The sequence below is a fragment of the Trachemys scripta genome, chromosome 18 (genome assembly GCF_013100865.1).
Source record: "Trachemys scripta elegans isolate TJP31775 chromosome 18, CAS_Tse_1.0, whole genome shotgun sequence".
NCBI classification, from domain to species: domain Eukaryota; kingdom Metazoa; phylum Chordata; order Testudines; family Emydidae; genus Trachemys; species Trachemys scripta.
The window spans coordinates 805,208-821,945 of record NC_048315.1 but is presented as its reverse complement, the minus strand read 5'-3'; the positions used below and the strand labels follow the sequence as shown (position 1 = coordinate 821,945).

The 16,738-nt window shown below is 62.9% G+C and overlaps 1 protein-coding gene across 1 annotated transcript in view; it reads right to left on the bottom strand.

The window, feature by feature from the left end:
- DPH1 (diphthamide biosynthesis 1) overlaps positions 1-16,738 on the bottom strand; it is a 52,685-nt gene that overhangs the window by 20,081 nt on the left and 15,866 nt on the right. The window contains exon 4 of the mRNA XM_034752602.1: positions 999-1,120. Within this exon, the coding sequence (XP_034608493.1) occupies positions 999-1,120 (122 nt within the window). The remainder of the gene's footprint in view (positions 1-998; positions 1,121-16,738) is intronic.

Sequence of the window (16,738 nt, the reverse complement as noted above, 5' to 3'; positions counted from 1 at the left end):
TCCGAGCCAGAGAGCCCCAGCCACAGAGCAGCAGAGGTTCCTCTCACGCAGCCTGAACGGTGGCCAGAGAACAGGGAGCTTGGCCGAACAGACAACAAAGCCGCTCTGGGCCAGAGCGGAGAGATTCGCTCTTCAGGAGATTATGGACTCACCACTAAGCTGGGGACTGGCTCAGAGAGGGGACTGGGGCCCGTCTGCAGTTCCCTGCCGCCCTGCAAGGGCGCTTGGCATGTTGCCGAGATGGGATGGGCTCTGCCCGGGGCTCAGAGCTCCCCACACACAATGCAGGGGCTCTGCGAGCACCAACCGCCCCACCACCCCCTGCCCAACGCTGCCACTCTTCTGCTCCCACTCCTCCTACCCAGTGCCACCTTCCCCATGCTGCCCTTCCCTCAACCCCTCCCCGCTAGGGCCTGCACTGCCCACCCCCAACACCAGGGCCTGCTCCACCCAGTGCAGAAGCCACCTGCCAGCTCTCTAACTAATCCGCTTTGCTTCCAAGATCCCCCAGCCCCACCGCAGCTCACACCTCTCTGCCCGCTGCAGAGAGCCCCTCACCACTGACATCAGCCGCTGCACAGACCCCGGCCCTTCACGGGCTGCAGCTGCCACATGAACAGACTGCAGCCAGTGCCACTCAGCTCTGAGACTGCTGCCTGGGCACGGCCAGGCCTGGGCTCGGGGGCTCGCCGGGTCATGGGCTCAGGGGCAGGGGAGCCTGGCCCGGGGACTGGGGGTCGGGGCTGGGGGGGATCGGACTGGGGACTGGGGGTCAGGGCTGGGGGGGGGGATCAGCCTAGGGACTGGGGGTTGGAGGGGGGGGTTGGATGGGGATCGGCCTGGGGGGGATCAGCCTGGGGTTCCGTGGGCGGGAGGGTTGGCCTGTTTTACACTGGCTTTTTCCTCTGTACTGATCCTGACCCAGAACACCCCAAGGCACCAGCACCAAGACACCCCTGAGCCCCCTTCCCCCAGGGCTCTACTGGCAGGGTACGTACCCAGGCAGCTGTGTCCGTAGTGTACCATGAAGTCCGCCCCGAGGGCCCTGGCCGTGAAGTCATCCACACAGCACGCACCGTACGTCACGTCTCCCATCACCACCACCTCGGCACCGGTGAACCTGTGGGGAGGGCAGGAGGGGCAGCGTGGAGCCAGCGCTGGGCTAGTGGTAGGGAGAGATGCACCAGGTGGCCTCGAGGCTGGGGCGATACCTGCCTGGCTGGAGGCTCGTTTTCAGCCCAGTCTGACTGCAGAGCCGGCCTCAGCGAGTCACAGGAAACCACGAAGGTGTGCCACGGCCTGTCCGTTAACGCCACTGCCCTGGCTTGGCGTGCGGACCCTCCCCCCAGGGAGATTCACTAGCCCCCCAGGGCACGGGGAGCCCCTCCCCTCAGCCCCGAGCCAAGGAGCTCAGCAACAGGAGGATGAGAAAGGGGCCTCCCCTGACCCCAGCGCTGGGCTCCTGGCAGCAGGACGGGGAGGGGCTCACACGGGGGGAGCTGGGGTCAGGTGCTATGGCCTGAGGGAGGTCTGGGCCCACAGGAGCCTCGGAGCCCAGCTGACCCTAGCAGAGCCCGCTCCAGGCGAGCGTCTCCCCGTGGCCATTCCCGGACCGGCATTGCTGCCTTCGATCCTCGTACAAGGCAGCACAGCAGGGCAGGGACATGTGCCAGGCACCCGCATGTCCTGCCATGGATTGCAGCCGCTGCAAGCCCGTCCCAGCAGGGGACCAGGACAGGCACCGGCTACTCCCCGAGACGGCACCATGATTACACTGGAGAGAGGTAATCCGCCCCTTCAATTGGGTAAAGCTGTTTGCAATTCAGGGGATTATCTGCTCATCAGATATTACGCTGCCAGCTTCCCAACGTACCAGGACAGGGAGAAGAGAGGCGAGGCGAGGCGCTGTCCGTCTCCCACCAGCATATCCTGGGGACACACGAGCCTCCTGGAACAAGCGCAGCAAGAGCCAAGCAGCGGCCAGGGTGAGCCCGAGTGGGAAGTGACAGACCCCCATTCACGTGGAAGAGCCGCTCCCAGGATCCCAGCCCTGGCCCCCTCTATCCCGTCCCAGGCCACCGCCCCACTTGGAGCAGGGGCTCAGATTTGATCAAGTCCATGTGTCCGAGGGAGAGCGCTGGCTTCACCTCTGCATGACTCCTGTCAACTATGCCTGCCCCACGCCTGGCACTGCTGGCAGGGTCTGAACCCCATCCCTGCTCAGCCTGCATACCCAAGGCGCCCCGCAGCCCTGCATCCAGCATGCCAACGGCACCTCACTCCTGTGTCTGTGGGGAGCAGACTGGGGCCCTTCTCCCTCTCACAGAGGAGCCCAGGCACTGGCCCACACGAGGCACTGGCCCATTAGAGGAGCATCTGCTGCTTAGGTGGCACCTGGAGAGAAGTGTGAGTCACACAGCTCCCCGTCAGCACTCGCCTTCTGCTCCTGGAACGAGCCTCCGCGGAGGAAAAGCGTGCCCAGCTCCCGGTCCCACACAGCCGGAGCAGAGCCAGAACCCGCCAGGAAGAGCCACCATCCGGCTGGCACCCACGAGGCCAGGGTGGGGCGGCTTGTGACAGGCCCAGTGCCAGAGGCAGAGGATGCTCTGTGATTTAAAGGTGCCACCTCTGTAGGTATTTTATTGCACCAGTCCAGGGATTATTAGCTTGGCTGCATGCCCGGGGAGCTGCTGTGGTATTTTAATTAGGAAAGCAGGTATTGTAATGACAAAGCCCCCGCCTGGAGGGGCTGGTTAAACCATATGCTAATTCCTTATTTACATCAGGTTTCACTGAGCACTTGCAGGAGCCGCTCTCCTCCTATTGTCTGGGCCGTATCTCACTGCACCAGGTCCTCCGGCCTCGCCTGCCCCACGGGCTGGGACATGGGCAGCACACGGAGCAGCGGGCTGGCTCACCGACAGGGCTCAGCTGCCCGTGCTGGGAAAGGAGACGCATCGGGAGGGCCCATCTCACAGTGAGGGGCTCAGTCTGCGTAGCCCCTTTGCTCCTGGACGGCTCTGCTTAGGTAGCCAGCAAGGGGCCAGCTGTGGTGCTTCCTGCAACATGGCCCGAGACCCACACGGGGTCCAGCAGCGGCCCAGGGGAAGGGCCCGACAGCCCAGTCCTTTGGGCCGTTCCCAGGCCCCCACGGGGAAGTGCGGGCAGCGGAGGCGCAGTCTCCAAGTCACCCAGCCCCGGTGGGACGCCGTGACAGCCCAGGAACCAGGGTGCCTCTCGCTGTCCCATCCAACCCACAGGCCACAGCATGGGGGCTCTCGGACCCTGAGCGCCCAGCTCTCCAGAGCAGAGCAACTCACTGACAACCCCAATCAAACTCACGCAGGCACCGGCCCCCAGGCTGCTCGGGCAGAGCCCCCAGCACGACGCCACACTGCGAACGCCGCCTGGAGAGCAGGGCAGGGAGCTACGTACCACTCGAGAATAGAAACTGTGGGCAGATCCGGCCAGATGGCGGGGGGGAGAAATCGCAGAGCGTGCTGAATATTAAAGCTCGATTGCATCCGTCAGCGCCGGGGCAGGGAAAGGGATCGCGTCTTCAGCAAGACCTTCCCTGCACACGCAGCAGCCCCCAGGCCTGGGGCAGCCCCTCCGCCTGCCTGGGGGACAAACACCCCTCTGCAGGGAACCTCCCAGTTGACGGAGGCCCCACCTCTACTGGCTGGCACGCTGCAGCCCCAGCCCAGAATGGCCTGGCAGGGTGCTAGCGACCGTCAAACCAGCCTGTAGAAGGACAATGACACACAGTGTCACGCTGCGAAGGCCCAGACTCCAGGCAGCTCCCCTGCCCTGAACCATTCAGCTCCCGCAGCGAGGGGACTGCGGCCTTCCAGACACAGGGCAACAACTGCCACCCTCCCCCACAGCGTGCACAAGGGGTGCCGGGCCGGGGGCACCCAGCAAGCGGATGCCCCTCACTCCAAGGGAGCCTCAGAGATTCCAGTACGTGGCTCTCGACCCCCAGCCAATCCGGACTCGTAGCGCCTCCTCTAATAAGCGGGGATGAAATTAACATGAATCAGACGGGCGGGGAGAGTGGGAAATTATTCATCTCCTTGAGATTCTGGATGGGGAGGTCTGACTCAGAGCGGCTGCCAGCTCTGCTTAATTTTTTATAGATTAAAATGTATGCAAATTGGCCCAAGCCCCAGAGGAAGTCCCTGGGGGTGCAGAGCAAGAAAGTGAAACAGCAACGGGGGGGGGGGGAGAGAGCAGGCTGGGGACCTGCCCTGAGTACCCAGCCCCCCCCAACCCTGGCTCTGTGACTCCCAGAGGAGGGGGGGAGCAGGCTGGGGACCTGCCCTGAGTACTCAGTCCCACCCCCAGCCTGGGAGCAGGACATGGCTATGGGGCTGGGGGTGCAGCGGCAGGAGGGGGCACATGGCCCAGCGAGGTGGGTAAGGCCAGTCTCGCTCACCCGTGCTCAGAGTGGGAGGGGAGCAGGACCCTGTGCCCTGGCCCAGCATGGGGGCTGCAGCCTGGGGCCAGCTGCTGGCGGCTGGAGCCGGAGAACAGCAATAACCATCTCCCAAGACAGATCCCAGGCGAGTGCCACAGGCTCCCCTGGCTGTTTCAATCACCGCCTGCCCAAGCCTTTCATCCAGCTACAGAGGAAGGAAACTTCAATTAGCATCCACCTGAACTGACTCAGTGCAGAGCTGACCCATCTCTCGCCCTCCGACCGGCGCCAGCAGCACCTGCTCTATGCCAGGCCTGGGGCCCAGGGCAGTGGGCCAGGGCACCCCACTGAGCGTCAACCCACCTGCCAGGAGCCTACTGCTCTCGGCCACAAGAGCAGTCGTCCCACCCCCTCCCAGCACAGCCTCTCCCGCCCACTCAGCAGGGAGCTCATGAATATTGAACACTTGGGAAGGTTATTCATCTTCCAGCTCAGTGTGAAAAACCTCCCAGCCTGCGCATTCCTCTCCTCTTCCCCCTCAGTCCCTATCTCCTCCCAACGGCCGTCTGCAAAGTGCCCCGTTCAGCACAGACAGACCTGCCCCGAGCGGGACCCCGGGACCCCCGCACACCGGCATGGGGGCGAGTGCACCACAACCCCAAACTCAGGGGATGCTGCCTCGAGGGCACCCGGGCGGATTTCCAGGCAGAGGAGAAGGGGGAGCTCAGAGCTACATGCATCAGGACAGGGCCAGCCCAGCCTGCTGCCCAGGGCCGGCCACTAGCCCTGACACCGCCGCTCTGACTGCAGTTCTGCTTTTCACTCCAGTCCCCAAAGCAGCTCCTGATGGTGCCCCCCGGAGCCAGCGTGGCCGGGTGAACTTCAGCGCACTCTTGGGAGCAGAGGGGTGAACACGCAGACCCACGAAGCAGCCACCCAACCCAACACGCTCAGGCAGAAAAGAGGTTTAACCAGAGCACACAACAGATACCCAGAGTCCTGGGCTGGCGACGAGGCGCAGCCCGCGGCCACTCGGACAACGCAGCCCTGGCTAGGGTTGCCAGGTGTCCGGTTTTCAATCTAACTCTCCCCGGCCCGGTAACAATGAGCAAGTGAGTGAGGGTGGGGGGAGCGAACGACGGAGGGAGGGGGATGGAGTGAGCGGGGTGGGGCCTCAGAGAAGCAGCAGGGCAGGGGTGTTCGGTTGTGCGCGGTTGGAAAGTTGGCCAACCAACGCTGGAAAGCAGGGCCAAGAAATTAGTCAGCCCAACCCTGGCCCCGGAACAGACAGGCTGGCTGGCCACTCCTGCCCCCAATGCTGACTGCGTATGGACCAGCCGCTCGCTCCAGACACCCGTTTAGAGCTCCCATCCCACGCCCAGGGCACCGCTGCCCCATCCCTTCTCAGCAGCCTGCCCTGGCATGGCCCCCTCTCCTCCGCCGCCCCCCAGCAGCCAGCACCACCTCTGCCAGCGAGCGTACACCTCCACCTGGCCCGTCTCTCCCAGCGGTGCCCAGGGCGGCTGGAGCCGAGCGCTAACGTTTCACTGTGACTGATGCTAATCGGGGCCCTGGGCTCTGCTGCTCAGGCAGGCTGGGAGACAGCGTTGAGAGTGACTGGGAGCTGGGGCTCCCGAGGACCAGGCCAGAAAGGGGGGACGGGGCACTGCAGGCTGGGGTGGGGCCTGGAGTCCGTCCTGCTCCCCCAGTGGCCGCCAGGGCCTCTCCCTCGGTGTACTAGGTAGGGTCAGAGCGAACCAGCACTGTAGCCAGACGGGGACACAGGAAGCCAGGCCAGGACGAACATGGAGAGCCCCTGAGGCTGGGCACCTGGTGCAGGAGTTGACAGCATGGGGAAGGTGGGGGGCAGGGAGCAGAGGCTCTGGGGAACTAACACACATGGGCAGGGTATATGGTGGGTTAGTGGCTGATGACAAGGTACAGGCCCATTCGCCCTGCCTGGGGCGCCCAGGCACAGCGCCGGGAGGGGCCTGAACCCCACAGCAGGGGAGAGCCAGGCACAGGGGCAGGGCCTGGGGCCAGGCTGCTGGGCAGCAGTGGTTTCCCTGCCAACTCCCCAGCCGGGAGGCGCCCGAAAGAGGAGGTTTAAACGCTGCCTCAAGCAGCAGCAGCACGAGGGCCAGGGACCGGCCCTGAGACACGACAGCCCCCCGTGCACGGGAGCTCGGCTGTGATGGGCTCCAGGGTGCAAACACCTCACTGGGATCATCCCCCCGGCACGTGCTGGCTGGAAGGTCCTGGACAGTGGACTCCCTACTGGAGAGCCAGAGAAAAATGCATTTCATTAGCGGGGAGCTCGTCACCAAGCCACATTAACAGGCTTCCAACTTCATTAGCACAGGCAGGCTGCGCGTAATTAAAATAACGAGCTTGCAATTTTACTGCAAACGGCTTCGGAACAGCGCTGCTGCAGCTGGGCAATTACAGTCTGTGCGCGGAGCCTGGCACCGAGACGGCCCCAGAGCATCTGCAGGCTGCAAGTGGGTCACGCTGCGAGATGGGGCCGCCCGGAGTCCTGCTGGCATGACCCCATCACCCTCCCTGCAGGTGGAGCAGCCCTGGCTCTGCACCCCCACTCCATCGCCCTCCTGCTTAGAGCCCCCGACCTTCCTCCCCACACGGGGGGGGGGGGTCGCTCCTCTGGTACCTACACGAGGGCCCTGCATGGAGGCCCCTCTCGGGCAGCCTGCCCGACGGGCGCCAGCCTCGACACACAGGACGAGCCTGCACTGGGCGAGCTGGGCCAGAGAAGCCTTTGCCATTTCTGCTGTGTGCAGGAGTCTCGAGGCCCGGTGTCCCCGAGGGGCCCGGAGACCCCTGCAGCCACCCGGGTTGGTCCCCACCCCGGCCTCACCCCTCACCATGGGAGCTGCACAGTGTAGTGGTCCCCGGTGCTGCTCCCATCCAGCCAGGCAGTGCACAATAGAAGGCAAGTCCGGAGAGGGGAACACAGAGGCCGAGGGAGAGGAGAGCCCAGGGAACCCTGGGGGCGGCAGGGCGGGGTGTGATTAGAACTGATCTGCCACAGGTGGGAGTGAGCTCTCACCACAACGCCAGTGTTGGGCTTGGTGGTCCAGAGCCCAAGGCACCGGGCCGGACTCGCCCCCTCCCCTGGTACCATCCCCTCCCTGCGCCATCACTCCCCGCACAGGGGTTTGCAGCATCTCCAGTGAAGTGAGAACTTCATTCCCTCTTAACGATGCTGTTGTGCAGTTAATGACGGTAATTAAAGTCCCCTGCACAGCACATCGCGCGTTGGGAACAGTTCCATGCCATCGGCGAGCTCTGCCTGGGGAATAGGACAGCACTGCGTGACTCAGCAGGGCCACGCACAGGGACACCTTACAAGGGCAGGAGCTGCTGTCAGCTCCGGGGCCAGGGAGAAGTGGGCAGTGCCCCAGAAAATCCCTCCAGCCCCTCTCCAGCCAGGCGCCCCGGCTGTAGGGTAACTGCTGGCCAGCACAGTGCTAGCGAGCTCAGGCCGCTCGCTCAGCCTGGCTCCACCTGGGTGGGTGGGTGGGGAGCACCTCTGCCCCAGCCCAGCCGCCCTGGTGTCTGACGCGGAGCCCCGGGCTGGGAGGGCCGACAGGCCCCAGGAGGCCGCACCAACTGGCTGAGGCATCTCAGTGTTTCAGACGCAAGCCAGTTGTCAGAAGCTTTTTTGCTCCTCATTATCTCCCTTTTCTGGTTTACGGGGCCTTTCAAGCTGCGCCAAAGCCGTTTGCCGCTCCGCACGCGCCAGCCAGGCCACGTTCCCAGCAAGCGCAGACCCTGCCTGAGACGCTTAACTCTTCACTGCCCACCAGGGACAACGCGACTTCGCTTGGCCCCCTTGGAGTCTCCAGCCAGCGCACGGGGAGGGACGGATGGACAGTGGATGCCCATCAAGATGCATCAGCTCCCTGCCCCAGGCTCACCCCACCCAAGGGCTGCGGGCTGCCCACCCCGCCCCGCTGGCCAACTGCTAACACACAACATGCGCTCCCAGCTGCTGGCCCCGCTCCCCCGTAGTCCGGCAAGCTGCGAGGGGCACTATGGGGCACAGTCCGTTACAATCCAGGGCAAGCCCCCGCGCGCAACGCCGCCGCGAACGCACGCGTCGTCCCCCAGCCCCCGCGCGCAACGCCGCAGCGAACGCACGCATCGTCCCCCAGCCCCCGCGCGCAACGCCGCAGCGAACGCACGCATCGTCCCCCAGCCCCCGCGCGCAACGCCGCAGCGAACGCACGCATCGTCCCCCAGCCCCCGCGCGCAACGCCGCAGCGAACGCACGCATCGCCCCCCAGCCCCTGCGCCCCTCGAGAAAGGAGCCAGCCCATCCCAGGCCAAATTCTCCTCTCCCGCCCCACTTGCCATCCAGCACTACAGGACCCCGGGGCCATCAGGAAATATTTGTGCTGCTCCACAGATTGTGCTGCATGGGGGCCCAGGCTTACTCTGCCCATGCAGAGCCCTTGGGGCCCTCTCCCCTCAGGGCTGGGACAGTGGGAGCACCAGCCGACAGCCCAGCAGCACCCCCGAGCTGCCCCAGCAACACAGGGAGCAGCAGGGCTGGGCCACCCCTCCCAGGCTAGAGGTGAATGGGAACTTTGCAGGCCCATGGAGTTCCCCAGCCCCAGAGCAGAATCTGCAGCTGGTCTCCTGCCTGCTCAGAGAGGCCAGTGTGTTAAGAGAGCGATGGCCGGGGAGGGGGCTGGGGAGCCCAGGTTCCTATCAGGACTGCTGGGGTCCCCTGTGATTACCAGGAGCTGGTCACACAGAGAAGAGACAGGGATTAGCAACCGCAGCCCCTAACGCTTGGAGCTTATTAACAGACTCAAGAGCCCATCTGAGGAGCTGCTCCAGCGCCCGCCCAGAGCCCATGCTGGCCCCCAGAGCAGGGCACTGGCTCTCAGGTCACTCGGCCTGGGCACACAGCTCCCCATGGCACGCAGCGCAGGGGCTGATCCTGGCTGGCGACTGCACCCACCAGCCTGAGTGGGGACCCAGGCAGGCCTCTCCAGCAGCTGCCTGGCCACGCTCCTGTAGGGCTGACCCGCACGCTCCCCCCCGCTCCAGGGACGGCTCCCCGCGACCAAATCACATCAGCCCTGATAAACAGCCCAATTTGGAGCTTTCCGAGATAACATCATGATGCGATTTCCAGCAGGCAGTAGCCCTGCCAGCTCAGCGGGAACAGAGCCGCAGCACACAGCTCCCACGCAGGACGGCAGCGAGCTGAGGACACCGCAGCTCCCACACACGGCCCGGCCGGCGACCGACAGAGACCTCGACTCAGCCACAGCCGCATGGCGTTCACAGCACTGCGGGCAGCCCGGCCCGGCGGGGTCACAGCCCGGCCCAGCCCAGCCAGTCATGGCCAAGCCCAGCAGGGTCACAGCCTGGCCGAGCAGGGCCAGCATCCCACAACCTTGCCCCGGGCCCGGCCCAACGCAGCCCAGCACTGAGACCAGTGATGGTGCCCGCATTTAAGCTGGTCTTCAGGGTGCCGAGCGCTGCAGGCTCTGCTCTCGCTCCAGCCGTTCTGGGCATAGCTCTTGTTCCTTGCACGGAGAAGTGCAGTTTGTTAGGAAGTAGATAACAAAGACAAACCTATTAACACTAATTAACGAGGCCTTGCACCAATCAATTCTGTAAGTGTGCTATACATTTCAAAGCTCTATGCTCAGTCTGTCAGGAGGCAGCTGCGGTACTGGGCTAACTGTGTCTTCATTCAGCTCACGGTCCCCCAGGGCACAGCCAAGCCCTAACGGGCCAGGCTCTGGGGCCACAAGAGGGACAGCTGCAGCCTGATCTCAGAGTCCCAGCCCATCGGAAGAGAGGCAAGCCCCCTCCCCTTCACGCTGCAGGGAGGGATCCCCCAGCCATGCTCCCCAGTCTGAGCCACCAGCCCCTTTCTCCCCACAGACTCTCGCACTTGGGCCCTTCCCCACAGCTGGCACTGGGAGAGCCTCAGACATCCCTCTCTCCTGCCCCCATGACAGTGCAGGCCCCTCCAGATAGCCAGAGCGGACAGCAGCAGGACGGCGAAGGCTAAGGGTCTCCATCCCGCCCCCCAGCACTCGGGCTACCAGGAGGGCTGTGCTGGAGCAGGGAGCAGTGGCTTAGAGCGGATGCCTCCGGCTGTGGGTGGCAGAAGCAGCCCTGCACCAGGCGCAGAGTCCATGGCCGGGACATCTCCCTTGGCCAGAGCTTACACAGCACGTGCTCTGGCGTCCCAACACCGGGGCTACTGCAGCTTTCCTGGCACCCCAATGTGCTGCCCCCTTTGCTTTTCCCGGGGAAAGTCGTTCCTTCCCGGATCAGTGCCACTTGACCAGTCAGTGCGCCTGTGGCGGGCACAGAAGAAGCCTGTATTGTGAGGATACCATACAGTCCTCTGTCGGACTGTGCGCGTTGGTGCTGCATGATGACGAAGGAGCAATTCCAGCAGGGCGGACGGACAGGAGGGCGGAACTCGGGCAGCCCTTCGGAGAGCCACCCAGACATCTCGGATCCCAGGTATAGCCTCAGCCACTCGCTACGGCACAAAATAGCTATGGGGCTGGGGGGGCTCACGGTCTGACAGCTCCCCGCCCCCCTGGGGCTGCAGAGCCCCAGCTCCAGCTGGAATGTCTCCCTGCTATTTTCAGCCCTGTAGCGTGAGGCTGGGTCTGTAGACCAGGCCCTGCCCTTGCTGGTTGGTCAGCTGAGTAGATGTACCTCTTGGACTTGGTACCACACAACATTTTGATTAAAAAACTAGAATGATACAAACCTGACATGGCCCTCGTTAAACGGATTAAACCCTGGCTGACTGATTGGTCTCAAAATGGAACTGTAAACAGGGCACCATTATCGAGCGGGTGTGTTGCTAGTGGGCCCCACAGGGATGGGTTCTTGTCCTTACGCTATTTAACATTTTCATCCATGACTTGGAAGACGACAAACACCTTGCCGAGAAAGTTCGCAGCCGAGACAAGGATTGGGCAATAATGGAGAGGACAGGTCACCATACAGTGTGATCAGGATCGCTCGGTAATCTGAGTTTCACTATGGTTGAATGCAAAGTCCTACATCTAAACACAGGCCGTCTTCACAGGCTGGGGGCTCTCTCCTGGGAAGCAGGGACTACGAAACAGATGTGGGAGTCGCACCGGACAGGTGCTGAACATGAGCTCCTCATGCAACACCGTAGCCAACAAGGCTAACATGATCCTTGGAAGCACACACAGGGGATCCGAAGGAGCAGGGAGGTTGTTTTACCTCTGTGTTTGGTGCTGGTGCAACCGCAGCTGGAATCCTGAGTCCAGTTCCAGTGCCCACCGTTCAAGGAGGACGTTGATAAATTGGAGAGGGGTCAGAGAAGAGCCATGAGAAGATTGAAGGGTTAGAAAACCTGCCTTACAGTGATAGACTCAAGGAGCTCAGTCTTTTAACTTGGAGAGAAGGGTCAGGGTGACGATTACGGTCTCTAAGTACCGAGATGGGGAACAAACATCGATGATGGGCTCTGCAACCCAGCAGCGATAGGTCCAACCCGAGCCAGTGACTGGACACTGAAGCCGGACGTGTCTAGACTAGAATAAGGGGTGAGATTTTAGCAGTGGGCAATTAGTCACTGGAACAATTCCCCAAGAGTCTTGGGGGATTCTCCAGCCCTGGCCATTTTCTGAAGGACACCAACGAATTCAGGACAATCTCTGCTCTGGGTGTGCAGGAGGTCAGACTACACCACCAATGTTCCCTTCTGGCTTTACAATCGATCAATCCATTTGCCCCCTGGGGACATAACCTGGTTTAAGCAGGGTCTGGAGACCCTGGCAGACCAGAAGCTTTGAGGGAGAAAACAAGGGCAACCTCTGAAGAGCAGGGGGGAAGGAGGGAGGCCGGGGTGTAGGTTGCTCCCCCAAAGCCCAGCAGCGGGGTGTCTGGATAAGCTGGCCCTACCTGGCTATGGACACAGAGTCGTGCTGTGATAACAGCCCTCAGCGGCGCTCTTCCGAGCTGGGGTGTTTGGTGCTGCTGGTCACGGCTCCCACAGGGCCGCGCAATCCAGGCTGGGCATTCGCAGGGCGCTGTGCCCAGTCAGAGCGGGAGAATCGTAGCATCCGCTGGATGAAGGCTCAGGGCCGGTCCTCTGGAGGGGATGCACACAGACTGATGGGGCAATGGTGCAGTTAGCCCTCACCATGGCAGCCCTGCGGTGGCTGAGAGCTCAGCGGGGCCCAGGCACTGCTCCATGGCCCAGTGCCCTGTGCTGGATGCACTGGTTTGTTTAGGCTCCTGGTTAACTTTTCCTTGTCAGCCCCCATGATCAGCATTCAGCGCTTGTGTTCACACTGTCTCAGCAGAGAAGCCTTTGATCCTCACAGACTGCTCCAAGGCCCCCAGCCCACATGCTCCCCGCTCCCTGCCACCACCGCAGCCCGAGGCTCAGGGCACCGGGGTCCCCGCACAGCGCTGGATCTGAGTCTGTTCAAAGGGAGCCCGGGACCCAGCCCCCTGCCTCACATCCAGCCCAAAGAGCGCCGCGGCTGAGGGGGACCTCCCCTGTCTGCCGACCCCGGCACACTAGCCCCATCCAGCCCCCAGAAGGCAGCACGGCTCAGGTACCCCCAGCACCCACCCCTCACGACTCTGCACCACTCTCTCGGCACCAGTTCCCAGACCCCTTTACGGGGCTGACTCTAGCTGCTCACCCAAAGGGCATGGCTGCAGGCCACAGCACCTGCCCTCCTGCAGGGCTCCATGCTGCTGGGTCCTTTCCCTCTTGTGCTCTGCAAGCTGCTCCCCGCCCACCCCAGCAGCAGCTCCCACCTCACTGAGAATCCCAAACTCTGCTCCACGCTGTCACAGGAGGGCCTGAGGGGCCCTCTCCTGCCACGCTGGGAGCAGCCCCAGGGCTCAGCCATGGCAGGATGAGCGCTGTGGGCAGGAACAAGTGGGAGGTGCCAGGTGCTAGACTTGCCCCCTGCTGAGGGAGAGACTAAGGGGCTTTTCGAGGGGCTCGGAGCCCCAGCAATGTGGGTAACAGAAGTATCTGAGAACCCCCCCATCCCTCACAGCATGGCTGCGGAGCAGACAGACAGACAGACGCACCATGAGAGACAGACAGATAGGCAGGGGTCCCGGGCTCCTCTTGGTGGGGCATTTGTAGTGACTACAGGCGCTGGCGATTCCTGTCACTAATGCAGCCAGACGCAGTGAGAATCCTTTAACAGATGTCAACTCCACAACAGAGATAAACCTGAAACAAAGACATGGGGTGCGCAAGCAGTGCCGGAAGAAAGGGCCCTGGGATCCCAGCATAACTGGAGCACTTCCCTGAATTGTAATCCTTGTCTTCAAGGCATGGGGAGCGAGCCAGCCCGCGCTGCCAGCTCCCGCGGTCCCTGGGCATGCTCCTGCTTAGCAATTAACTGGAGTGCTACCTCTGTGCACAGCGGAGTGGGAGCTTTCCAGAGCCCCTCCCCTGCAAACCCTGCCAAGGGTAGTGCAAGATGCTCCCCGCATGGGGCGGGAAGGACGAGCCCACCTGGGGGTGAAGGGGGTTTGTTAAACAGCATGTGTGTGTCCCTCCTTCAGACGGGTTTCATGAACGAGAGCACGACCCGGACCCCAAGCCCACAAGGGCAGCGACATCCGAAGCCTCCCAGCAAGTCCGTGTTAACAGAAGAACCAGGTCTCATGACTCCTGGCCCTTTGCTCAGTGCGAGGCCCAGTCAGCCAGCTGGCAGCCCTAGGACGCTCCCGCCTGGTACGCGCCACGCTAGGGCTTTGCCTCAGTCCAGACTCCAAGAGGAAGGGCACCCCCTGCACTAGCCAGGCTCCCCAGCCAAGCCTGAGAAAGGGTGGCTACAAGCCACAATCTTCCTGCCACTGCCACCTCCCCTGGCTTAGGCCACGTCTACAATGCAGCCTATGTCGGCAAAACCGATGTCACTCGGGGGTGTGAATGTTCTGACCCCTCCCCGTCCGAGCGACAGAAGTGACAAACTGTCTGGCCACTGGCTGGGCCCCAGTAGCCAGCGACAGTTGCATCTGATCCTCTAGGGATCTCAGCAAAGATCAACGTCTTTCCATCCCCCGCCTGGTTAGACATGCAATTCACAGGGAAACCGAGGCACGCACAATACTCATACACAACATTAAGAAAACTCCCCACTTCGTCACATCCCCCCCTCTCCCTTCGAGTCTGAACGGAGCAGGGTCCCTTCAGCTAATGGCCTGGGGAAGTGCAGGCCCCCCTCTCCGGGGCAAAACATCGGCTATAACCTTTGCATTCCCATGGACCTCCTCCATCTCATAATCCTGGCGGGTCAGACTCCATTGCAGGAGCTCAGCATTAGCTCCTCTCTTTGGTACAGCCCGTCAGAGGGGAGTGGTCAGTGTACACAGTAAAGTGCCTCCCAAATAGATACGGCTGCAGCTTTTTAAGCACCCACCGCGTGGCCAGGCATTCCTTCTCGATGGCCGCATAGTTCTGCTCACGGGGCAGCAGCTTCCCGCTCAGGTACAGGATGGGGGGGTCTCTCCCCCTTCGCATTGGCCTGCATCAGCACCGCCCCCAGCCTTGCGTCTGGGGCGTCTGTGAACGCCACAAGGCTTGTCAAAGTCTGGGCTCACCAGCACTGGGCCCTTGACTAGAGCCTCCTTCAGAGCCCAGACAGCCCCTGGCACTGCTCAGTCCAGACCACCTTGCCCTTCTTACATAGCTCCGTGATGGGGCTGCTAGAGAGCTCAAGTGGGGTACAAATCTCCAGCAGTGTCCCACCATCCCCATAAAGGCCTGGACCTGCTTCTTGGTTTGGGGAGCAGGTCAGTCTCTGGTCGCCTCCACCATGGCTGGCTCTGGCTTCAGGCAGCCGTTTCCCACCTTGAGGCCCACGCACGACACCTCGGCCATCCCCACCTTGCACTTCCCAGCCTTTATAGCCAGCCTGGCCTCCTGGAGACGCCGCAGCCCCCTCCTCACGTGGGACACAGGCTCCTCCGCAGTCTGGCTAAAGACACACGTCATCCATGTGCGCCAGGGCCAAGTGCTCCCTCCCCCTGTGCCTGACCCACCCGGCGCTGGCAGGTGGCCGACGCCCCCTGGAGCCGAAAGGCAGGACCAGGAACGCACAGAGCCCCAACGGGGTGATGAAAGCAGATTTCAACCTGGCATCTGGCTCCAAAGGCGCCGGCCAGTCGCCCTTGGTGAGGTAACAGGGCCCCCAACTTGTCTAGGATCTCGTCCGCCCTGGGCATGGGGCAGGCTCCGAACAGGCTCCCCGCGTGACTGGGACTCTGCGACCGGCAGTCCTACAGGGCTGCTCCCACACGTGCGGGGGAGCTCGCCGGCCTGGCACAGACCCACGCCGCGCTGCTGCGGGCAGAAGGAGCTATTTCTGTCACGTCTGGAGCCAAGGCAGCTGGGTGAAAAGGGCCAGCCGAAGCAGCGGCCAAGCTAAGCTTCCACATTCGCACCAGCTATAAATATTAATGGTACGAGGAGCCAGGCACTAACGAGCCAGGCACTAACGAGGCCCTCTGTCGTGCTAACCCCTCACCTACTGCAGTTCTCTCCTGACCCGCGGCAGCTCCTTGGGGAGTGAGGGGCGGGGGTTCGATGGCTTCGCACTAAGCGGCACAGGCTCAGGCAGTGGCTATAAAGGGCTCCAGCCGCGAGTCACCGCTGGCCACAGCCATGGACAGAAGGCTCCTAGCCACGCCCGAGCTGCAGCTCCAGGGGTCACTCGCCCTGACAACGCACAGCCCTGCGCCATGTAGCCAGGCCAACCTACGTCTCAGGTGTAGACCAGGCCTCAGACTCCCAGCTGGTATCTTCAGAGTTACACCCAATAGGCTGGCACAGCACAAGGAGGGGGGCAAAGGGCTGGCCCAAGGGGAGGGGGCGGCACCCGGGGGCTCAGGGCTGGCACAGCCCCCAGGGGCACCAACAGGCCCAGACCCTGGCCAGTGTTTCCCAAGCTGCAGGCTAGGGGCCACCTCCTCCCTCGTCCCAGCCCCCGGATCCATCGCAGACCCCAGGCCTTGGCCACAAGCTCCAACACATCAGTGACCAGAGCCAGGCCACGCCGCCCCCAGCGTGGGCCCCGTCCAGCCCAGTGACCCCCACACACACCACGTGTCGCTGCTTCCCTCTCCCCCATCCAGCCCCGCTGCCCCCCGGCCTCTCCCCCACCCCGAACAGCCTTGTGGCAGCCCCTGCATCGCCCACATCTCCTGTGTTAGTGTTACTTTGCTGAGGGTCTCCTCCTCACAGATCCCCCACCCATGGGCACCCCCCACATATACACACAGATCCCCCCC